The sequence below is a fragment of the Acipenser ruthenus genome, chromosome 6, assembly GCF_902713425.1.
Source record: "Acipenser ruthenus chromosome 6, fAciRut3.2 maternal haplotype, whole genome shotgun sequence".
Lineage (NCBI taxonomy): Eukaryota > Metazoa > Chordata > Actinopteri > Acipenseriformes > Acipenseridae > Acipenser > Acipenser ruthenus.
In genome coordinates this window covers 68,572,230-68,597,419 of record NC_081194.1, presented here as the reverse complement: position 1 = coordinate 68,597,419, position 25,190 = coordinate 68,572,230, and the positions used below count along the sequence as shown (strand labels likewise).

Below are 25,190 nucleotides of genomic sequence, written 5' to 3'. Positions count from 1 at the left end.
TCAAATGGAAATTACGAAGTCTAAAATAAATTAATATCACACAAAATTTCTGCAACATCTTAAGTCTTCCAAAATGAAATCTTTCAACTCTGTTGAATCCACTAGTCACCCTCTATGGGTGCACAGCAAGGTCTATCCCAGTTACATGAATAACTTCCCATTCATTTTGATATGTGCACCCCACACCACACCTCATCCGCAATTAAGAATAAAACAAACAACTTACTTCCTTATCTGTTCAGAGTGAGTGGTTTGATTTGGTGAAAGGCTTTGTTCGCTCATTTCTCGATTAGGACTAAGGTTTTTGGTAGAGCTTTTCTGTTTCTTCTCCCCTTTAACAATAGGCACTAAGATACGGTTGGGCGTCTTACGCACTTTGGGTGATGTATTTTTAGCAGTCCTTTGAGCTTTAGCCCCTTGTTCCTCTTGAGGTAGACATTCAGAACTTTCAGATGTCTCACAAGTTTGACTTCTGTTCAGGCAGTTCTCCTTGTTGTCACTCTCATTTGATTTAAAAGTTGAAGGCTGGTGACTCTGGTCATTTAGCTTTGTACCCTCCATGTCATTCTTTTTGTCTTTGCAATCAGTTTGGGGACAGTCTAATATGTACTTGGCATCTGTAAGAACAGCCCCATTCTGACACTGGTATTGTGTGCAATCTGATTTTGCGGTCCACCTAGAAGCTGCAAATATAAAAGACATACATATGTTTTAAAAATCTGAAATTATGTATTTCCTTTTGGGAACCACTAGAATAGAAACCAGTGCAGGAACATACAGAGGGTCTCTTAATACCGTAATAAGTGCAAGGTTATTGTGAAATGCAATCTGAGACTTTTATAGGAGGCTAGGAGTGTATAATACAATGTAGGTGAAGACTGGTGCAAGATCAATGCAGTAATCTTGTTCACCATGAAGAATGTGACACAGACATCAATTTAACTCTTAGCACATGACCTGAAATCACTGTTAACAAAGAACGGCGCAGTTCGAATAAATGAATACATGTCACTGACCATAATTAAATGGTGTACTTTAGAAATGTTTTTTTTTTATCATTCATTTTCACTTACCATGTCTGTTTGCACATTTTAAAAACCGGGAAGTAAAGAATATTTTGCTTGTAGGCAAAACATTTTCCCAGGGTAAAAAAAAAGCAGACAATTGCACAGAATGAATATGGCACACTAGAAAATGAGGGACTAGTGAGTACAATAAGTTATTACATATTATGCATTATTTTGTTTATATAGTTTAAAATCCAGAAGAATGTGCCTCTAATGACATTGGAGGCTTAAATATTGTCTTTTTGCCTGTTGCTTAGACGTAGCATAGACAACCCACCCCCCAAAACTCTATGAGTGAGAAATTCAATAGACTGCTATGATTTTTTTTTTTCTTTTAATATTGTTTACTGCCTTGAATATTATTATTAACACTATGACTAAGATAACTAACTATAAAAAGTGTTGCATAAACCTGGGTATCTGAGGCCAAAATGTACATTAAACACTAGTTTGGCCTTCGGATGAAAATAAAACTCCCATTGCATATCAATTTCTGGTTTTGTTATGAGTTTAAAGAGACACACCTGAGCTTGTTACCTACAGTATACTGTTGATAATCAAGCTTGTAGTAAAACCTGGAATGGTGAAACTGCTATGCAGTAGGAGTCTTATTTCCATCCCTGAAGGGTCTCAATGTTACGAGATATTCGGGTAATTCTTAGTTACATAAACAACAAATGCAATCTATTAAATCACGGCAGGTTAATCCAGCAAGAAAGGTAATAGATCACGTACCAAGAGTAAAATACGATTTCAAGCAAATCAGACAATCGATTCAAAATACCAAAGTGAATGAAGAGTTTCACTTTTACTTCAGAACCATTGTATACATTTTTACATTGTTTCAAATATGATCAGAACAATGCAATAGGCTGTTGGTTTTCAGACACCTGTTATATACTATCAACGTTGCAATCGTGTTGGGCATTCTTAAGAATTGAAGTCTACACTGACCACAGTGGTGTGATATAAATGCATATTGTTTGGTTATACTAGTTGGAAACGACAACCAAATAGCCCTAACTAGCATCCCCTGGCTTTTTTTTTTTTTTTTTTTTTTTACTTTGGGTGCTATGTGTATTGCTTAAAATAAACAATAAGATTTATTGTAGACACAATGCATAACTTGAATATACTGGATGGATACGGACAGTGGAGCCTTGTCACATATTCTAAATCACTGCGCTGCTTCACAGAATTTAAAGTACCAGTAGCAATCTTGTTTACAGTTACAGATGTACAGTAACTATAAAAATGCGTGAACAATTACCAGCAAAAAAAATCCCAAAAGTATTAAGTAGACATTCCGATTTGGATGAAGAACAATTAAATGAACCGGAAGATAGCAAAATAGAAAAAAAAAAAAAAAAAAAAAAATGCTATCTTTATACTCACTCACCCCGACTTTGTCACTTCAAATAATGTATTTTTAGCGGTTTGTAAACGCCACGAGACACACAAAAAGACACTTCTGCACACTATCCACCCCTCTCCGACACACACCTTGAAATATTACTGAAATCCGAGACGTCATTATTATTTATTTCTTTTTACCCCCCGTTCTGCTGAAACAACAGCGTCTTGCACTCAGAGAAATAATTAATTCAGTGCCGTCTCAACTCCACCTCCTGGTGGATCTTTTCAATGACAATGTGCAATTCAACACATCAAAAACAAACACTTTACAGGTTTCAATTAAATCAATTTACTCAGCTTAACTTAGTGTGTAGTTCAGTTATAAATGGCACTACTTTTGTCCCTTTATTGGAGTACGGACATTTAATAAAAAACACATACTGTTGTCCTAAAAATGTATTATTTTTTTCAAATTCACTGTTTGACCTGGATTACAAATGCAGTAAGGCCCTTCAGGGTGCTCATATACGTCAAATATACAGACTTCTCAGGATGCACAACGCCCAGAGGCGTCCGTATAGTCGATGTATACAGACACCCAGTCATATGCGCACACACACACACACACACATATATATCTGAGAAAAACAACAAAGAAAGTGATTTCTGTCATTTCTAATTGTTCTATTGAAAAATATAAATTAGAGATTCATCTTTATAATAAAAAACAAATGATTACATAACATGCAAAAAATGAAAAATAACATGCAAAAACTACTTTCATACTTTGACAAAAGTATTTTTGTATGAAACCCATTCGTTGCTAATTATTGACAATTATCATGATCGAAAACCAAAACCTGATGATAATTATAGAATAAATAAATATAATAATCATCAAGTGCTGAAAAATAAATTGGAAATTTGTGATTCAAAAAAGCAAAACTAAAGAGTACAGCAACAATCTCAAAATGGCAGCAATATAACTAAACGAAAAAGGACAAACTACCAGAAAAATAGCAGAAAGACTGAAAAGCACTGTGTGGGCTATTATTGACAAACACAGGAGAATAGGAACTACTGCAACTAGCTCCAGGTGTGAAAGACCAAGAAAGATTTCTGCAAAATCTGGAAGAAGAATCGTTCGAGCAGCCTGGCAAAACTCTCGGATTACTGCAAAAGATTTAACACGAGAATTGACAGAAGATGGTCTAGAAATTCACAAGCGAACAATTCAACAATACCTTAACAAGATGAATGTCCTGGGACGAAAACTTTTTTTCACCAAGAAAGCAACAATATGTCTGGAGGAAGAGAGGAGAATTTAAAGAAAAGTTCATCATGCCCAGTGTCAAACATGGTGGAGGTTATGTGATGGTATGGGCTTTGGTAATGGTTTTTCTTCCTCTGGCACTGGTGACCATTGTATTGCAGAAGGATCAATGAATTTTGCCAAATATCAATACAAAAAAAGACTGCAAGCTGTAAAGGAAGCAAAGGGTGGGCACACAAAATTCTAATTTAAGGGTGCCTAAATACTTTTGTCAAAGTATGAAATTCATTCTTGCATGTTATTTTTCATTTTAAGCATGTGTGGACAGGCTGGCGGGTGGTGGTGACGTCAGACCCGGAAGAACACACAGTACTGCGATTGTGTTTATTGCAAAATAAGAGTTGAACAAAACACAAAAACACTGACACCAAACAAAAGGACATGTTGGCCAAACAAAGAAATAATAAACAGTAACAAGATTTCCATTACACGAGAGTAGATGTTAAAACTTAATGCTGATTTGAACTCTGCTCTCGCCAAGATAAAGCACCAACTAAGACGTAGCTTTACAGTAAACTAATGTGATCCATCTGTGTCTCCATCCATTTGCGTTTCCTTCAATATGATGATGTAGATATCCTTCTGCCTGGTGTTGATGGCTGAAGTGTAATGCTGGCTCCAGGGATCAGCTTATTTCCCTCCCTAACGCATCAGCACACACAATGGCTGCGATGCTGGCTCCGGGGATCAACCACAGTGCAGTCTCCCCAGCGCATCAGCATGACAACCGTCTGGATTGAGCTAAGTAGGGTACATCTCTGGGGTCTTCAAGTGGGCACCTTCCACCCTCGGTGTTTCGTCGACTAGCCCACGACACCTCAAGAGGGCTCGACGGTGATTCTGGCATCACAGCATCACCCCCCTCAGTCGCCCACTCAACTCAACCCAGCCCAGCTTACTTACCCGTACATCAGCGTTTCTTTCTTTCTATTGTGCTTGAGATCCCCAACCAGAATCTTTCTATCTCAACCACAGCTAGTTGCTGCTCCTCTCTGCTGCTTCAGATAAGTTCTTCACTGTGCGATGCAACTCTTGGCCACTGAATCCGGCGTCTCTGAGAAACCGGGTTGTAGAATGTGCCACAAATCCTCGACAACCCACCTCCACTGGGTAAACCCAGACTCTCCATCCTCACAGTTCTGCTTCAGCAGCTATTTGAGCATACCACAGTTTCTTCCTCTCATACGCCTCATCTACAGCATCCTCCCATGGCACTGTTAACTCTACCAGATGAACAAGGCATGCTGATCCAGACCACAAGACAATAGCTGGTCGAAGATTAGTGGTGGCAATCTCCAGTGGTAAAATAAGCAGTTGACCAACACCTGCTAGCATTTTCCAGTCTCTAGCAGCTTCCAGTTGTCCTGGGCGAGACTTGGTTTTAACACCTTTTCTTGGTGGTTGCTCTCCTGGGCGGAGAAATGTTGTCTTTTGTGTGTAATGTTTTGATTGAACTGGTGGCAACTTTATTGGTCATGTTACGCTTGTCTTCCAATGCAAAGGCCAAACATTGCAGCACCTGGTCATGGCGCCAAGTAAACGTCCTTGGCTAAGAGCCACCTTACATCCTTTCAAAATGTGCCTTAATGTTGCAGGTGATGAACACAAAGGACATGAGGGATCCTCTCCTACCCAGATGTTTAGGTTCTGTGGTATTGGGAGAACCTCATATGTTGACCTGATAAGGAAACTGATCCTGCTCTGTTCCACTGATCATAGGTCTTGCCAGCCAACCTTGCATTGTTCCACACTCTCCCATCTCATCCATTCTCCCTGCTTGGCCTGGGAAATGGCCTTTACACACCTCATCCTCTCCTCCTGCTTTTGCACCTCGTTGACTACCAGCTTCCTCCATTGAGCTGGGGCTTCCTTGTGCCATGTAGGAGGAGCTGAACTGAGACTGACCCCCACTTCCATGCTGAACTTGCCCCATGATATCACCAATTCGAAGGGCAGCCTTTGCATCTTCCACAGCTTCCTTTGCCGCCCACTTTCTTCCAGTTTTCAACACAGGTGCTGCCTCCCTTACACATTTGTCGCATGACTCTACTAATGTCATTTCCAGTTGGACCTTGGTGCACTTAAACTCCTCGGTTAGAGCGGAGACTGGTAGCTGCAGTATTCCTTTACCATAAAGTCCCACTCTGCTGAGGCAGCGTGGAACTCCCAACCATTTCCTGATGTATGAACTGATTAAAGCTTCCAGCTTCTCTACTGTTGTCAAAGAAACTTTGAACACAGTCTGGCCACAGCAGCATCGGCAGTAGAGCAAACTGAAAGCACCAGTTTTAGTTTGTCTGGTAAAGCGCTGCTGTCTATGTTCTTCATTCATTTCACTGCTTGTTGTCTAACTTCTCCCACACGAACTGTGTCCTTTAAATCCCCATCGTACCATCTCCCAAGACTTTTCACTGGCTTCTCAGATACTGCCAGGCTGCTACTGGCAATGCTGTCATCAAACATGGCTCGACTGGAGTGTGCTGCTGCTGTTAACAGTAAGCTGCCAAAAGCAGAAAAGGTTGCTATAACTACTGATTTGTGGACCGCACTGACTACTGAATCTTATGTGACTATCACTTGTCATTTTACAGTGGACTGGAAAATGGAAAGTGTTTTGCAAACTCAGGTAATGCCAGAAAGTCTAGCAGATGTGCTGAAGACCGCTGCTGAAGCATGGAATATAAATGGGAAAATCACTGCTTGCGTCCATGACAATGCCAGCAACATTGTTTTAGCAAACAATGCATTTCTTGAGTGGGAATCGAATGTGTGCTTTGCACATACTCTACAGCTAGCTATTAATGATGGATTTAAACTTTCTAGTATAAGTCATGTGGTTGGTGCTGCAAGCCGACTTGTATCCCATTTCCACCACAGCACTGTTGCAACTCAGGCTTTAAGTTGAAACAGCAGCAGCAAAATCTGCCTGAGCACTGTCTTTTGCAATATTGTCATGTTTGAGCGCCTTCAAGAGCAGAGATGGGCACTTGTAGCAGTGTTATCTGACAGGGCTTACACGATACTAACAGAATCCCGAACAGTGGACCTAACGGATAATAGCTGGCAAGTTATCGAAGAGCTGCTGCCAGTATTGCGCTCCTTGAAATGTGCCACAACTGCTCTGTGTGGTGAGTGATATCAGGACCCGATGAATCTGATAAATTGTCAGTTTAAAACCACTGTGTCCGAATCTTTAAGACAGCGCTTGGCACCTTCAGATACAGAAACGGCACATAAAGTAGCACTCATCACATCAGTTTTGGACCCTCGACACAAACACCTTAAGTTTACTGATGATGCAGTTAGAATTGTTGTAAGAGAGAAAGTGGATGAACTGCTTTCAAATCTGTTGGATACGGATAGCACTGATGACATTGCGGGAGGGAAACGCACATCTATGGAAGCAGCTGGTCCGTCTGTTAAAAAAACTCGCTCTGACAAGTATACCACTATGGCTACACTGTTTGGTGAGGAGTACTACACGGAAACCACCTTGTTGAAAACACAACTTGAAAAATAAGCACTTGACGCGTGTATTCCGCCTTATGAAGACCAAAACTTCTGTAAAAAGTCTGTTGTTCTTTTCCAAAATCAGCATGATTTTATTGATTTTTTTTTTTTTTTTTTGGAATCAACATGTGCAGGTTAACCCTTTGCGGTCCTATGTCGGACCTGGTCCAACATTGCAATTATTCCTATCCGGTCCAAAAAAACGGGTGTCTAGTCGTTTTTTCTCCGGAAAAAGCCAAGAAAACCATTCAATGGCCGAGTGGGAGCGACAGGAGCCGAGACAAGTCGCAAAATAAATAAATAAATAAAAAGAGCGTATCTCATGAATAGTCATACTTGCCCCTGGCATCAGATAGGGGCGGTCATGAGGAAACAAGCTGGCTGATACTGCATCAGCGCTTAGAGAATATCACAGACATTTGCAGAGCTTTTTTGAGATGTTATAGTAATAAAATAATGACTTGGATCGCATTATTGAGGAGTTTGGTGATAAAACGAGTGATCAGGAGATGATTGATCGGTATGTACGACTATTATTATTATTATTATTTATTTCTTAGCATAGGTGAAATCTATAGCGAACGAAAGGGTGGGGCGGGGCTGGAGATGCCTAGTGAGTGCTTTGTTGATATGCAGGGCCTTTGAAACCCGTTTGACTGTGGAAAAAAAATACTTTTAAACAGCTCGTCTAAAATGAACTGCGCGTGTGAAAATGAATTGGACCTGACGTGCCTGACACACACTTAATAAATGGACTGCAACGGGTTAATGCCTGTTTAAGTTATGTATGTAGCCTATGTTTTCTAGCAGTTGTTAAACAAGATCTAAATGCAACTTACAGGTTTAAATATATGTAGTTTTTTTTTTTTTTTTTAATTCAAGTTCTAGTGTGAATTCCGATTTTCTACTTTTTATTTTCTTATTCCAATACCTTATGTACTGCATAACAGATGGATTGCTTCCAATAGACCTGTCATTCTAAATTAGAGGTCAAATATTCAAACTTTTTTGTAATAGAATACTCGAATACCTAATTATTTGAAATTCCCACCCCTATAAATTACCTCCTCTCCACACCCATTCTCCACTCCTGAACACACAACCCCGAGTGAGTGCTCCGTGCATCTATATATTCAATTACTAATTAATTATGCACTTGAATTCCAGCACGTGAACTAATCTGTGCACTCCCCGTGCTTACAATTAATACACATTTTATCTGCACGTGAAGGGATTGTGCAATCCTCGTGCCTAAATACAACTATACATTTTAAATCACTCATGCTCCACAGCCCCATTATATCCTGTGCACCAATATATATATTATATATATATATTATATATATATATATATATATATATATATATATATATATATATAATTGATTTCCATTACACGAGAGTAGATGTTAAAACTTCATGCTGATTTGAACTCGGCTCTCGCCAAGATAAGCACCAACTAAGACGTAGCTTTACAGTAAACTAATGTGATCCATATGTGTCTCCATCCATTTACGTTTCCTTCCATATGATGATGTAGATATCCTTCTGTCTGGTGTTAATGGCTGAAGTGTAATGTTGGCTCCAGGGATCAGCTTATTTTGCCTCCCTGGCGCATCAGCACACACAACGGCTGCGATGCTGGCTCCGGGGATCAACCAAAGTGCGGCCTCCCCAGCGCATCAGCATGACAACCGTCTGGATTGAGCTAAGTAGGGTACATCTCTGGGGTTTTCAAGTGGGCACCTTCCATCCTCAGTGTTTCGTCGACTAGCCCACGACACCTCAAGAGGGCTCGACGGTGATTCTGGCGTCCCAGCATCACCCCCCTCCGTCCCCCACTCAACTCAGCCCAGCTTACTTACCTGTCCCCAGCCAGAATCTTTCCCTCTCAACCACAGCCAGTTGCTGCTCCTCTCTGCTGCTTCAGATAAGTTCTTCACTGTGCGACGCAACTCTTGGCCACTGAATCCGACGTCTCTGAGAAACCGGGTTGTAGAGTGTGCCACAAATCCTCGACAACCCACTTCCACTGGGTAAACCCGAACTATCCATCCTCGCTGTTCCGCTTCAGTGGCTAGTTGAGCATACCGCAGTTTCTTCCTCTCATACGCCTCATCTACAGCATCCTCCCATGGCACTGTTAACTCTACCAGGTGAACAAGGCGTGCTGATCCAGACCACAAGACAATATCTGGTCGAAGGTTAGTGGTGGCAATCTCAGGTGGAAAAATAAGCCGTTATATATATATATATATATATATATATATATATATATATATATATACACAGTACTGTGCAAAAGTTTTAGGCAGGTGTGAAAGAATGCTGTAAAGTAAGAATGCTTTCAAAAATAGACATGTTAATAGTTTATATTTATCAATTAACAAAATGCAAAGTGAGTGAACAGAAGAAAATCTACATCAAATCAATATTTGGTGTGACCACCCTTTGCCTTCAAAACAGCATCAATTCTTCTAGGTACACTTGCACACAGTTTTTGAAGGAACTCGGCAGGTAAGTTTGCCCAAACATCTTGGAGAACTAACCACAGTTCTTCTGTGGATTTAGGCAGCCTCAGTTGCTTCTCTCTCTTCATGTAATCCCAGACAGACTCGATGATGTTGAGATCAGGGCTCTGTGGGGGCCATACCATCACTTCCAGGACTCCTTGTTCTTCTTTACGCTGAAGATAGTTCTTAATGACTTTCGCTGTATGTTTGGGGTCGTTGTCATCCTGCAGAATAAATTCGGGGCCAATCAGATGCCTCCCTGATGGTATTGCATGATGGATAAGTATCTGTCTGTACTTCTCAGCATTGAGGAGACCATTAATTCTGACCAAATCCCCAACTCCATTTGCAGAAATGCAGCCCCAAACTTGCAAGGAACCTCCACCATGCTTCACTGTTGCCTGCAGACACTCATTCGTGTACCGCTCTCCAGCCCTTTGGCAAACAAACTGCCTTCTGCTACAGCCAAATATTTCAAATTTTGACTCATCAGTCCAGAGCACCTGCTGCCATTTTTCTGCACCCCAGTTCCTGTGTTTTCGTGCATAGTTGAGTCGCTTGGCCTTGTTTCCATGTCGTAGGTATGGCTTTTTGGCCGCAAGTCTTCCATGAAGGCCACTTCTGACCAGACTTCTCCGGACAGTAGATGGGTGTACCAGGGTCCCAATGTTTTCTGCCAATTCTGAGGTGATGGCACTGTTGGACATCTTCCGAATGCGAAGGGAAGTAAGCATGATGTGTCTTTCATCTGCTGCAGTAAGTTTCCTTGGCCGACCACTGCGTCTACGGTCCTTAACGTTGCCCGTTTCTTTGTGCTTCTTCAAAAGAGCTTGGACAGCACATCTGGAAACCCCTGTCTGCCTTGAAATTTCTGCCTAGGAGAGACCTTGCTGATGCAGTATAACTACCTTGTTGCTGTGCTCAGTCTTGCCATGGTGTATGACTTTTGACAGTAAACTGTCTTCAGCAACCTCACCTTGTTAGCTGAGTTTGGCTGTTCCTCACCCAGTTTTATTCCTCCTACACAGCTGTTTCTGTTTCAGTTAATGATTGTGTTTCAATCTACATACTGAATTGATGATCATTACCACCTGTTTGGTATAATTGTTTAATCATACACCTGACTATATGCCTACAAAATCCCTGACTTTGTGCAAGTGTACCTAGAAGAATTGATGCTGTTTTGAAGGCAAAGGGTGGTCACACCAAATATGGATTTGATTTAGATTTTTCTTCTGTTCAGCTCACTTTGCATTTAGTTAATTGATAAATATAATCTAATAACATGTCTATTTTTGAAAGCATTCTTACTTTACAGCATTTTTTCACACCTGCCTAAAACTTTTGCACAGTACTGTATATACATACACACACACACACACACACACACACACACACACCAACAATAACATAAAACACAATCTACACACAGGAACGGGTTATATATTAAAAAAAAAACTGAAATCGCTACTTTAATTTATATCTTTCAATAGAACAATTAGAAATTATAGAAATAACTTAGTGAGTTCTCTATTTTTTTTTGTCTGTGACTGTATATTGTTGTCTGAAAAAATAAAGGAGGTGACATCAGAAAAAAGATGCCAAATAAAGAATGAAAGAATGAATGCATTAATTAAAAATGATCCCCACAATCAAGACTAAACTCTGTGCAATAACTTATATTCCTTACAGTCTATTTCATATCTTGGGTAAAGTTGCAGGCCTGGAGGTAGAGCTTGTTGCAGTAACTGCGTGTTGAAGTTGTTTTCTTTTTGCACAGCTTGCTGTATCCTCAGTTTAACAATGCTGGTGAAGTGGCAGGTTGCATCAAATCCCAAGTAAACTACTGGGTACCCAATGCTTTAAAAGAAAGGAGGGAGACAAGTGGTACAGTAAATGCTGTGCTGAACTCTTATTTTTACAACAAAACTGAAAGTAAACACAGTACAAATGTGTCGGTTCATTGTACAGTATTCACCATTCATGGATTCAAATATACTTTTTTTTCTGGAATGATGGGAGCACTCCTGAACACTTCTTAGGTCAGTTTCAGACAGATGCGCTAGAGGCGTGCCAAACTCAATTCAAGCACAAAATTTTGAAAAAAAAAAAAAGTCCCAATTAAAGTACGAGTAGAGCACCGCGTGAAAGAATTCAGTTTGCCTCAATGCTCTTTTGACGCTAGCACGCCTTCCTCTGCCTCTGAAAATATATTTTAACTGTTTTTTAGATTTCATGTTCCTAATTTAAATTAATGTAAAAATGGCATCCTGTGTGCCCTTTGTTGAGATTTGCCGTTTTCAGAGTCTGGGTGCTTAATGTGTTTTTATGCAGTCATCCGCCTTTATGGAATCTAGGTCGCCACTGACTCACGGTGTTTTTTTTTTTTTTTTTTCCTGTTAACAGAAACTGTTTGACAATATATGAATACTATAAAATCACACATTAAATGTCACTCACATGCAAAATTCGATCTTTTGATTTGTATAATGCATATTAAAAGTTGTATTAATTTAAAATCCGCTACCAAATCGTTATACGTAGCAACTCTACATGGTGCCTCTGTCATGTATGGAGCAGGGTATAGTATCCAAAGCACTGGGGCAGTATGGTTGTAGTGCTTCAGTAAAAATATGTACTGAATATCTAGTGTACAAGACCGTCTAAGAGACGTGTTATGGTAGAATATGTTTTAAACATACAAAATATACGATAACACTAATAATTTTAATTTCGAAAACTGAGCACTGTCCGTCCCTCCCCCCCTCCAGCTCGTGTTATCCAGAAGCAAACCTTTAATTTCTTTATTCTCCATCTCGACAGCAAAGCGTTGGATAGCGTAAGCTGTATTGAAATCCCCTCTGCTGTTTGGGATTTTTTTGTTAAATGCCCAGACGACCAAAAAAAAAGTTGAATGCAAACTGTGCAAGCGACTCGTATCATGGAGGCATAACCAATCCCCCAGGGTCAATTAACAAGCGTAAATTCATATTATTATTATTAGTATTAATATTTTTAGTAGTGGTAAAATGTGACTGATATCCTGCTTGGAATGGTGACTGTTAAATAAAGCTTTGTTTTGCCTCATTCCACTGCAGTTGACAATGCAAGCTTATAGTATGTATCGCAAACAGCTTCAATTACGTGTAAATAAACAATGTGTATTTTTATTTAAATTATAAAAACATGATTACGGATTTATATAATGTATTTCTAAACTACATGTGAATGTTTTATTCCATTAATATGGATTACTCGTAAAATAATAGGACTTTCAATCAAATATAAACAAGTAGCTATGCAAATGAGTACCATCGAAGGCTTGAACCTTCCTTTGGTAATGTGTTCCAAACCTTCGAAGGTCACAATGTACCCTTCGTTGCAGCCCTAACGGAATCAAAACATTTATTTCTCCAATACTGAGAGATATTAATAATGTATTATTATTATTATTTTACAATAAAGGAGACATATGACGGTTACATGCGATTAAAACTTGTTTAGCTGTGTATTTGTTTGACACAAGCGAACTGCGCTGTGTAGGCCTACTGTTCTCAAATAACTTTTGTTTATAATAGCCATATATCATCATTTGTCTACGATGTGATTTTACGATGCACTGTGGGAGATTTCTTTGGAATATGTGTGAGATACGCTTTCAGTTCGCTGGTATGAAACCAATTGGTTCTCCGAATTTAATGAAGTGCGGCTCTAACGCGTACTTTATTTCAATTCGGCACGCCGCTGGAGCATCCGTCTGAAACTGGCCTTAGTCAATAAAATATATATATATACAGTACTGTGCAAAAGTTTTAGGCAGGTGTGAAAAAATGCTGTAAAGTAAGAATGCTTTCAAAAATAGACATGTTAATAGTTTATATTTATCAATTAACAAAATGCAAAGTGAGTGAACAGAAGAAAAATCTATATCAAATCAATATTTGGTGTGACCACCCTTTGCCTTCAAAACAGCATCAATTCTTCTAGGTACACTTGCACACAGTTTTTGAAGGAACTCGGCAGGTAGGTTGGTCCAAACATCTTGGAGAACTAACCACAGTTCTTCTGTGGATTTAGGCAGCCTCAGTTGCTTCTCTCTCTTCATGTAATCCCAGACAGACTCGATGATGTTGAGATCAGGGCTCTGTGGGGGCCATACCATCACTTCCAGGACTCCTTGTTCTTCTTTACGCTGAAGATAGTTCTTAATGACTTTTGCTGTATGTTTGGGGTCGTTGTCATGCTGCAGAATAAATTTGGGACCAATCAGATGCCTCCCTGATGGTATTGCATGATGGATAAGTATCTGCCTGTACTTCTCATTATTGAGGAGACCATTAATTCTGACCAAATCCCCAACTCCATTTGCAGAAATGCAGCCCCAAACTTGCAAGGAACCTCCACCATGCTTCACTGTTGCCTGCAGACACTCATTCGTGTACCGCTCTCCAGCCCTTTGGCAAACAAACTGCCTTCTGCTACAGCCAAATATTTCAGATTTTGACTCATCAGTCCAGAGCACCTGCTGCCATTTTTCTGCACCCCAGTTCCTGTGTTTTCGTGCATAGTTGAGTCGCTTGGCCTTGTTTCCACGTCGGAGGTATGGCTTTTTGGCCACAAGTCTTCCATGAAGGCCACTTCTGACCAGACTTCTCCGGACAGTAGATGGGTGTACCAGGGTCCCACTGTTATCTGCCAATTCTGAGCTGATGGCACTGTTGGACATCTTCCGATTGTGAAGGGAAGTAAGCATGATGTGTCTTTCATCTGCTGCAGTAAGTTTCCTTGGCCGACCACTGCGTCTACGGTCCTTAACGTTGCCCGTTTCTTTGTGCTTCTTCAAAAGAGCTTGGACAGCACATCTGGAAACCCCTGTCTGCCTTGAAATTTCTGCCTGGGAGAGACCTTGCTGATGCAGTATAACTACCTTGTGTCTTGTTGCTGTGCTCAGTCTTGCCATGGTGTATGACTTTTGACAGTAAACTGTCTTCAGCAACCTCACCTTGTTAGCTGAGTTTGGCTGTTCCTCACCCAGTTTTATTCCTCCTACCCAGCTGTTTCTGTTTCAGTTAATGATTGTGTTTCAACCTACATACTGAATTGATGATCATTAGCACCTGTTTGGTATAATTGTTTAATCATACACCTGACTATATGTCTACAAAATCCCTGACTTTGTGCAAGTGTACCTAGAAGAATTGATGCTGTTTTGAAGGCAAAGGGTGGTCACACCAAATATGGATTTGATTTAGATTTTTCTTCTGTTCACTCACTTTGCATTTAGTTAATTGATAAATATAATCTATTAACATGTCTATTTTTGAAAGCATTCTTTCTTTACAGCATTTTTTCACACCTGCCTAAAACTTTTGCACAGTACTGTATATATATATATATATATATATATATAAAATCGGTACCACCAATTAGGTACAATCCTAGTACTGCTGGATATCAACAGATTATATATTACCCAAATATATACCTCATAATACAGACACCAGGGAAATCACTCCTTGTATTTCTCCAAAACAATTTCCATACATTTGAATGTCCAATACCTTTGCGCAATTTATAAATATTTTCATCTGGGGCATTTGCAGTAGATTACACATACATTTCAGTGTAACCAGACAATTATCAGTGTGAATATAACCCATTAAACAGGTGGCTTATACATACCGTATACTATTGGGAACAAATTAATTCACACATTGTTTAAAGTACACATTATTGATAAAATCTCTTTTCTAAAACAATGTAACCATTGTTCCATATATAAGTGTGAATAAATAACGTATTGAAACTGACTGCAAGTAACCAACTTATTTTGCCATTTGTGTTTATATGAGCTTGTTAGCCGACTCGTCACAATGCATTTGTTCCAGGTTTTTTCTAAGCTAGACACATGAATGCTTTTTGTGTTTTGAGCCATGGCTATACAGAAGCTACACAGTGATGACCACAACCCTCCTATAATTTGTTTCTAACTCAGAATCATCTACTGCTCTATTGCTGAAGAGATTTGAGCAAAACCCAGTACAAATACCACATACACTAGTGCAGACTACCAAGACAAACATACAAATCTGCTATACATCATTAAAAAGCACAATGAAAGTACGTTTTTCATACAAACAATTTTTTCTTACTGGGACGTGTAAAATATACAATGGTCAAAACTTGTATAACCCACTTGATGCTCTGGCATTAAGCCATTACATAAACATAGACAATGTGTTTAACTAGACAAAATTATGTACAAAGTAATAATTACGTATAAAGTAACTAAACTGCTTTCAACCTACCAGTGTGCTGCAAATAGATGAGACACATTCACATGGGAATTTTTCAGATCTTTAAACCTGAGAGCTGCTTCGATATAAACAAGCAGTATCCATAGCGACACTGTAGACAAACACAATCCTCTCTCTAAAGGAAAAATACATAAGTGAAAACAATACAAATTATTGTTTTAAATTAAGAATGCAATCCTTACTGGTGCCATAGTAAATCATTGCTTGTAACTGACTGTCATTTATCACGGCTATACAGGACCTGTAACGTCATGAGGGTTTTTTTGTATGTTTTATTAACGACTCAAAAAACGTTGCTTACTCAAATGAGTGATATTTCATACCGGTTAGTAATCATTCTTACATATGCTGCTCTTTTGAAATGCTTTGTTTTGTGCAATATATTCAGTTGAAGTAACATGTCTCTCTTACCTGTATGCCATATGTAATCAAACCATATATATGTGCTGGCAGCAAAGAAAAGCCAGTGCAGAGGTACAAAGATTAAACAAAATACATCCAAGGTGAATGCTGCACATACGAAAACCACACACACCACCTGGAAACAAAAGTGGGGTAAATATTTAAAAGAAACATATTTAATTAAATGTTATGATCCTGAAAAAAAGAATAGACAGAACCCTTTTAAGCCGAGAGGACACTAGTCTACATGTTGCTAGAAAAATGTAGAAAGGGATACTTTTTTTGTGCAAGCTGCAAGTTTCAGGCAACTTTGTTGTAAGCAACTGTATCAAAGGACTGTTGATTTTGTAGAATCAACATTACGTCATAGAATAAGTCAGTCAGTGAAAGTGATGTAAAATGTCATGTGACTAGCTTCTTCGCTGGCAAAAAAAACTTAGAAAAATGAATTTGCAGCCGGTGTGGAATATTGTTCACATTCAGGGTATTTTTTTTATTTATTTATTTTTTATAGGTGGTATAGGCAAGTAAATAAGTGTTAATCGGTCCTGGTGGTAATTTATGACCAATTTGTCAGTTAATACCACAAGATGTAGTGGAGTGACATTGATGTCGACACAATTATTAATATTATATTCCTTGAAAAAAATGATTTACTATTATGAACCGTTTAAACATAATGTTGTGTTGGCATTATAGTCTAATATTAGGAATTACAAAAATAAATCCAGTTTGGTACCGATGCTGAAGCATTATAGCGTTCATGTTAAACTGCAGCAGTGTGTTAACGATATGTTATTTTAACTGAGTGTTAGCGGTGTGTTAACAGTGCATTAGCTGCGTGATAACAATATGTTAGTGTGTTACGGTGTTAACGGTGTGTTGACGGTGTGTTGCCAGGTTGTGTTTTCAGTGGTCATTTTGTCTCAAATAAAGGCTTTCATTTGATACAACTTAATAGCAATGGATAAAGTGAGTCCTACTTTTGTTTAAAGCCATTTTGAACATTGCAGTTCAACAGGCGCAACTTGCAAATATCGTTACACAGTTGCCGATATCTGATTTGTAAAGAAAAAAAATAATAAAATCCTCACCTGGCATAATTAGGAATTCTGTTCAAAATAATACAGTACAATAAACTAGAACAATAAATACTAAGGTTAAAAGCTGGTAAATTGTGTGGACACTAAAAAAACACCAATACATTTTTGATAGGAAATATCATCTTTGTATTGTCTTCTCTGTGTTACCCATCAACATCATATCACAATTTCTACATACTGTAGAACAGTGTCCCCTGAAATTTGAAGCAACGGATTTTATTCTACATGTCCTAGTGACTAGTGTTCCCTTGGCTTTAGGTTAACTAAAGTAGCCTACTTAAATTGTAAAACCTCTGAATGACTAAATAATATCAACATTCAAGCCTCAATCATCTAATCATAAAAAAATACAATCATTGTGTGTGTGTGTGTGCTTTTTTTGCTTTTTAATTATTTGAAATTATAATGCTTACCAGGCCATGACCGTGGAAAAAGGTGTAAACACTCCCAAAGAAAAGCCAGCAAGGCCACAGATATTCAAATCGAAACTCTAAAATGAAGTCAGCCAAAAGAACCAGAATCCAGACTACCATGAACTTCAGAAATGCAAAAGCACTGAAAAGGACAGATAAAAACAGGCTAGCAATGTACATACTGTAGGATGATACACATATTTGAGAGTCTTCAGTTTCCAATGTGTTACATGTTATCTTATAGTAATAATAATAATAATAATAATAATAGTAATAATAATAGTAATAATAATAATAATAATACATTTGTTTTTATATAGCATCTTTCATAGTGGACCACCATCACAAAGCGCTTTACAGAGGTAGGCTGTGAACTGTGCATTATATAAAGAGTCACTTACAACAGGACACTGATTTAACATCTCATCCGCAGGATGAAGCACAAGGAGGTTAAGATGCCAAATAACAGTTGCACAGTTAAATGTTGTTTTGTTCATTCCCAAAATAAATAACACATTCCTTGCCATTTTATTTTATTTATTTATTTATTTCATTCCTTGCCATTACTGTTTCTCCACAGTAAACAGTGGTCATAGACACGTTTTCATAAAGTAATAATATGAGGTTTACTTGTGCTGTTTTGTAGCTGAACAAGCAAACAAAAACTGAAATTTAAACTTTAAACATTTAAAATAAAACAAACGTGGCAATGGTGTTGTAAAATAAAGGTGAAAATAAATCACCGTTTTGCTTCTGTTTACTACATTCCACATAACAAAGTCACAACAAAAAATATATAACATCAGGGCTAGAAGTTAACTTTTTAAGGCAGTAGTGAGGATTTGCTACCAGCCTGGAAAGTAGATAGCAAAATGGTCTTATTCGGTTGCAGCTAATTCGACTAATAATTATATATAAAATAATTTAAAAAGTAAACACCCACCTATTGGTTTAAATAGACTGAATATCCCAAACTATCACATAGTAGGCTTATATTTAAATCAGAAAGTATTTATTGAAACCACCTTGTGCTCAACTAAGTAATGGAACTAATGCAATTCCTTGTCGAAATGTATTTTGTTTTATCCTTAAGTTCTACAAGAATGCAACCATACCTGTCATCTAAGCACTTGATATGCCTTCAGTACAGTTAACCAAGTTATGTTTCATCGGTGCAAATTAAGTGGTACGGAATTATCCTCATGTCTTCAGTTATTGACTAAGATTTTGTTAACTAACAAATCACACACCTATAAAGACAGCGATGTAAAAAAATAATAAAAATACAAAAAATACAAAAAAAGTAACGTGTGCCACAATATAATTGAATCCTGCATTGTATGACCTTATAAATTATAAGGTTACAACCACAACTGAGCTGTTTTGAAAATGAAAGCTAATTCAAGCATGGTACCGCTACATTTAAAAGATTCATGCAACATGTTATACTAGGTGGTTTGTTCATAAATATGATGCTCGTACCCTGCCTTTTCACTGCATTTTTAAATCTGTACAATTTTGAAGAAATGAACTAAAAAGTAATAACAGAATAAGGGATATCAACCAAGGCTTTATATATATTTGTGTGACCCTGAGCAAGTCACTTAACCTACTTGTGCTCCGTCTTTCGGGTGAGATGTAGTTGTGAGTGACTGCAGCTGATGCATAGTTCACACACCCTAGTCTCTGTAAGTCGCCTTGGATAAAGGCATCTGCTAAATAAATAAATAATAATAATAAAATAATATATATATATATATATATATATATATATATATACACACACACACACATACACACACACACGGTTCGTTTTATTAAACAGTGACGTTAAATAAATATACACTTTCTTATCTTAGTGGGTTTTAATGCAACTTTAAAATTGCTACTTTTGTATTAAGTGTACACTGTTATTTAAATGGTCTGACTGTGGCAGTTGTATGTGTGACTTGCTATACAAATGTATTGTGGTTTGTTCTTTTTTTTGCTATGTACTGTACAGTGCTTTGCAATATTTTTGTATAAAAAGCGCTATATAAATGCAATAAATATATAAATATATTAGTTAGCTGTGTGTGTGTATATACTGAACTCTGCTGGACGTGAAGGACTGCTGTGCTGTAAGTAGGTCACCTTGGGATGTCTGTCGGGACTGTACTATAAAATAACATTTGCTTACTAAGGTGGGTGTACATCACTTTGTATTACATGCTGGATTGAGGTTGCAGTCTCTTCGGGGGTGTCATGTACATAAGCAGAGTTGCGCGTTTCTTTCTTTATTTTTTGAGCCGGGGTAGAAAAAAAAAAACCTTTACGTTTCTTTATTGAGAGCGGCGTTTATTCGAGGCCGGCTGTACAAAAGAGTTGGCTCCTTTGCAAGGAGTGTATATCGGGCTTATGTCTTTGTGTGTGATTACGTCATCTACCAGCCCTACTGCTGCCTTCCCCCGTGCACGCTACAATATATATAACATTTTGTGTTAAAGCACACGTTTCACTAGTTAAACAGGAGAAGTACGCAAGGTAGTGATAATCTATTATAAAAAATAAAACAAATAGACAAATGAATGCACCTCAAGATTGTATTTCGTCCATTATTCGTACTGAGTAAACAAGGAAGTCGCTTGGATCATGGTAGCTAGCTATTTGCTTCTGGTTTTTGTTTTTTGTCGTAGTCAGAATTTTGATAAAGTAATAATTATCTACCTAGTCTTTCTTCATTTTTAGAGTGGGTGAAACCAGGGTTAACATTATAACAAAATAATCTCCATGACAATTAAAATTGGCATTTTATAGATACTGTACTGAATAAACTTAATACTATTACCGGTAAATATGTACGTGTTCACTCAAGGTCGGTGATATACTGCAGCGTCAGGTATCAGAAAAATGCTACTGCATAATAAAACTAGTAGCAAATTAAGAGTTTTGAGTAGCAAAATGATACCAAATATATGTTAACTTCGAGCCTTGATAAAATATACAGTCTACATAAAAAATCATTACACATTTGAGGAAGTTGGGTACTGTTTAAGCGAAGCATTTCAGAATGACATGTTTGCCTTTTTTCTGTCCTATGAGATTCTGGCTCGCTCTAAAGCAGCACAACACGTTTTTGACCCAGATGGCTTTCCATAGAGATCACTATGTGTGCGTGCACATAATCTGATTTGTTTACTTTTTGCGGTCTAAAACTTTTAGGCCTAAATAGTGTTTTATATATATATATAAAATCTCACATGTCAGAGCTATTTTTCAGTTACCATTTTTTTTTAAACTTCTGGTGAGGCAGTAAATAAGTGCAAGGTATTTTTGTTATTTGTAGCGAATACGAACATCTGATTTTTGTATCCAAATACATGTAAAAATAATATTTGTTTGAATTTTCAGATATAATAATAATAATAATAATAATAATAATAATAATAATAATAATAATAATAATAATAGGGTTATTCCACGCCAGCTCAACCAGAAAAGGGACATTTCGTTGCCCGTCCGTCTCAGAAAATTCACCTGGAAGTTTTCTGATATGCTGAGTTCAGAAACGATAGCCATTATTATTATTATTATTTTTTTTTTTTTTTTAACATGTCCCCTTCGACCTGTGACCTTGCAAAGGTCAACCTAAAGTGAGAAAGGGACCTTGACCAGAAAAATCACCCTGGGTGCAATTTAGACGCTACCATCATGTGTAGCACCGCGTTCTACTCATATTGAATAGGGCTTTTCAGAAAAAAAAAAAAATACTAGGAGCACCCTTCTCACTTCTGGCAAAATTGCCAGACGAGGGGTAACTGACAAGTTTTATTCGAACTTCAGCCTAACCCTTTACCCTGTAGGGGATGTGGGTCCTAAAATGTAAGTATTGCTGTAAGAACCTTAGGAACCAGTCTTCCAAATTATGTGAAAAACATATGGTTTCAACTCCCACCACTGGTCATTAAACCCCCTTGAAATTTGAATTTTTGCTATTGTACCAAGTTTAGGCCGTAATAACTTGCGTGTGTGGGGGGGGGGGGATTCCAAAAAATCACCCGAAGATATGTTTGGATAGATGTTGATGAGATCTACAAGCACCAATCAAGATATGATGGTATCCAGGGATTTTTGGCAGATTTTTTAAGTTGCATTTGTCATGCATTCAAGCATTGCTTATGGCCACTTTGGTGAGGCTAAAGTGCCACATAGTTCTATCCAAACTGGCTATTTCTTCAACTTTGCATTCATTCTCTGAGGATTGATCTAGAGGAAAAAGTAACAGTATGTGCTTCCACTGGCACTAGCTTGGAGCTGAGGGGTTATGAACTTGCATGGGACTTGGGAATTCTTTGTTACGATGACACATTTGAACCTATTACAATTGTTACAAGATATCACATTATTTTTACATACAATTACATTATTTTTTACATACAATTACCCATTTATCTAGGGAAAAGTACCTTGCTCAAGGGTACAGCAGCAGTGTCTCCTACCTGGGATTGAACCCATGAGCCTCCGGTCAAGAGGCCAGAGCCCTAATCACTACTCCACACTGCTGCCCCTCCACAGTGCTGCGTATCTGACGTCCAACGGCACTGGTTGAGTTGGCATGGAATGACCCAATAGTAATAATTGGTGGAACTCTATCTCAATAATAAAGTTATCCTCAAATTATCTTGAAATTTTGCAGTGCTTACAAGTCCTGCTCAACCTTACAATTGCACAAGTCTACTTGACTTGATTCAGTGTGACAAACAGTCAGTATGTGCAGATTTGAGTGGAATGGAAACAAAAAAACAAAACAGGAAAAACCAGTAAAGCGTAAAATATGAATTTTCCTACAAGATTCAATGCTGTCTTTTACCTTTAATGGCTGTAGGAAACATAAACTGTGGCTGTGTCAGGGGCAGCTGCGACTCCCCTTGGAAATGCCTGAAACGTTGTAAACTAACAATAAAAACATGCAAGTCTTATATCAAGTGATTCCTGCCTGCTAACCACTTGAGTGCATCCCGATTCACATGACACCTGTGCATTATATTCAGAATGCTACAAATTATTTTAACCTGTGACATGAACGGTCTTTATTCAAAGAAGAAAGAGATACTGTACAATGTAGCCTATATTTTGCTTTTATGATGGGCCCTTTTTGATCCACTTCCTAAACTGGTTATTTATTTTTGTTCATTGTGTAATCTGTGGCTGTTTGTTTTGTGGTACGCGCTACTGCAATAAAATTGTGAGGTCAAGATCTTAATAAAAGCTGTCTACCTCAACCTAGGCTACATAATGTTTTATGGTACATGTGTAAAATTGTGGTTCTGTTTTCAAAGTAGACATATGGTAACCATGACAACAGTATCTATTAGTTGGTGAGAAGGTACTGTAGAAAAAATTGAATTGTAGCTTCTCTAAGGAGATAACCCCAAAGTTATAAGATTTGCAAGAGATCATCCAGGATTTATTTATTTTTCTCTGTAAAAGCATTGTGTACTGTGGTCTGCCTGTGGTTCCAAATAATTTCTAGCCTTTGTACCAGCCTCTGTGTTCTTTTTTGCATATAGAACATTGCTGATGAATAGAAATAAAACTGGGATTTTCATAAAAAGCATCATGTTTCCAGGAAGCCGAATTAATGGATATGTTTCTGGTTTGGAGTAGTCCAAGGATTAATTATGCAAAGTCAATGTCACTTCTATGTATTTCTATGCATAAGCCTATTGTATTGTATCACGAGCAATTGTATCAAATCAGTTCCATTTATACATTTTATTATTTTGACTTTAAGTTAAGCGTGGTGGCTCATGGCAATGTTGCCAGGAAATAATTACAAAAATGAAACAGCCTACTAGTCATATACTGTATATTGTATTCTGTATAATTGTCAGGTTTCCATTTTGTTGAATTAGAATATGACAGCATTAAGCGTTTCCCAATTAGTGGACTGACTGCACGTAAATATGCAAAACGGACGTGTATATTGCATCGCTGACATCTTAATCATAAAAATCCGTATTTAACAACCTCGGCACCACAAATTCACAAGCAGCAAGAAACAGTCATTAAAAACACGACACAGACAGTATAAACGCCAGAGTCACAGAAACCATACAACGGGTGCCAAGCGCGCGTTTTGTGTCCATACCTTTCAGAAAGCCTCTCTGATATTTTACTCATTTTTGGTTTCTTCACCCTGCTCGTGTCCACATAACGTTTCTTCATTGTGCATTTATCTCTCTTTTCAAACGACAAACAAAATGTTTAGAACCTACACGTAATACATTAAAAAAGGTATTCCAGCCTTAACCAAAGGAACAAAGAAAGGCTGATTTCCTCTGCGTTTGTGTATGACTGAAACCTAAACTCAAAAGTATCACTGTGCGCATGCTCTAACTTTCTCCAATGTTTTGAAAGAGATGCAAAAATGACAAGACTCGCACACACGCAGTGTCTGCATGGAGTGGAACTAATACAAAAATACTTGTGTGCGTAAAAAAAAAAAAAAAAATACTGTAAAATATTTGTACATGTAAAATACATTTGTGGACTCGTAAAAAAGATTTCTACCTTTAAAATAAATCTGTACACTCGTAAAAAGATGGGTACCTGCAAAAAACATTCTGTGTAGTCGTTAAATAAATGGGTAAGTTTATTTTAAAAAAAAATGTATCCAAACGTACGAGTACAAGTCATTTTTTAACAATTACGCTGACAAAAAAAAAAAAAAAACAGCAATAATAAATAAATAAATAAATAAATAAATAAATAAATAAAACTTGTATGCAAACCTCAGGCAGCCACAGCCGAATGCAGCTGCGATCGATGAGTAGGCGCAGGTTACCGCTTAGTCTAGTAATATAAGCGTAGGGAGAGCTGTATTTCACTTGCAGTGTGCATTCTCCGGTGGACAACTGTTCCAACGTTTTATTATTACAATGTATATTAATAGTAGCATTAAACAGCGGCTGTACAGCGCTGTGCAAATCTGGAGAATTACTGAACAGTCATCTTTGCAACCAAACAGGCTGAATTTAGTGAGTTAGTGACAGACAGGAGAGCAGTTTCAGTGGAGTGAGCAGAGCGGAAGCCAGATTGGAGAGGGTCCAGCAAAGAGTGGTTAGACAGGAAAGCAGAGAGCTGGCGGTGTACTGCCCGCTCAAGTGTTTTAGAGAGGAAGGGTAAGAGGGAGAC

At 38.0% G+C, this 25,190-nt stretch overlaps 1 protein-coding gene across 1 annotated transcript in view; it reads right to left on the bottom strand.

Moving 5' to 3' along the window:
* LOC117410350 (macoilin-1-like) overlaps positions 1 to 24,410 on the bottom strand; it is a 29,998-nt gene extending 5,588 nt beyond the window's left edge. Inside the window, exons 1-6 of the mRNA XM_059025731.1 lie at positions 24,145 to 24,410; positions 18,015 to 18,156; positions 16,508 to 16,634; positions 16,088 to 16,211; positions 11,470 to 11,639; positions 227 to 683 (exon numbers count right to left, since the gene is read on the bottom strand). Of these exons, the coding sequence (XP_058881714.1) occupies positions 227 to 683; positions 11,470 to 11,639; positions 16,088 to 16,211; positions 16,508 to 16,634; positions 18,015 to 18,156; positions 24,145 to 24,221 (1,097 nt within the window). The 5' untranslated portion in view covers positions 24,222 to 24,410. The remainder of the gene's footprint in view (positions 1 to 226; positions 684 to 11,469; positions 11,640 to 16,087; positions 16,212 to 16,507; positions 16,635 to 18,014; positions 18,157 to 24,144) is intronic.
* Positions 24,411 to 25,190: the final 780 nt, after the last annotated feature.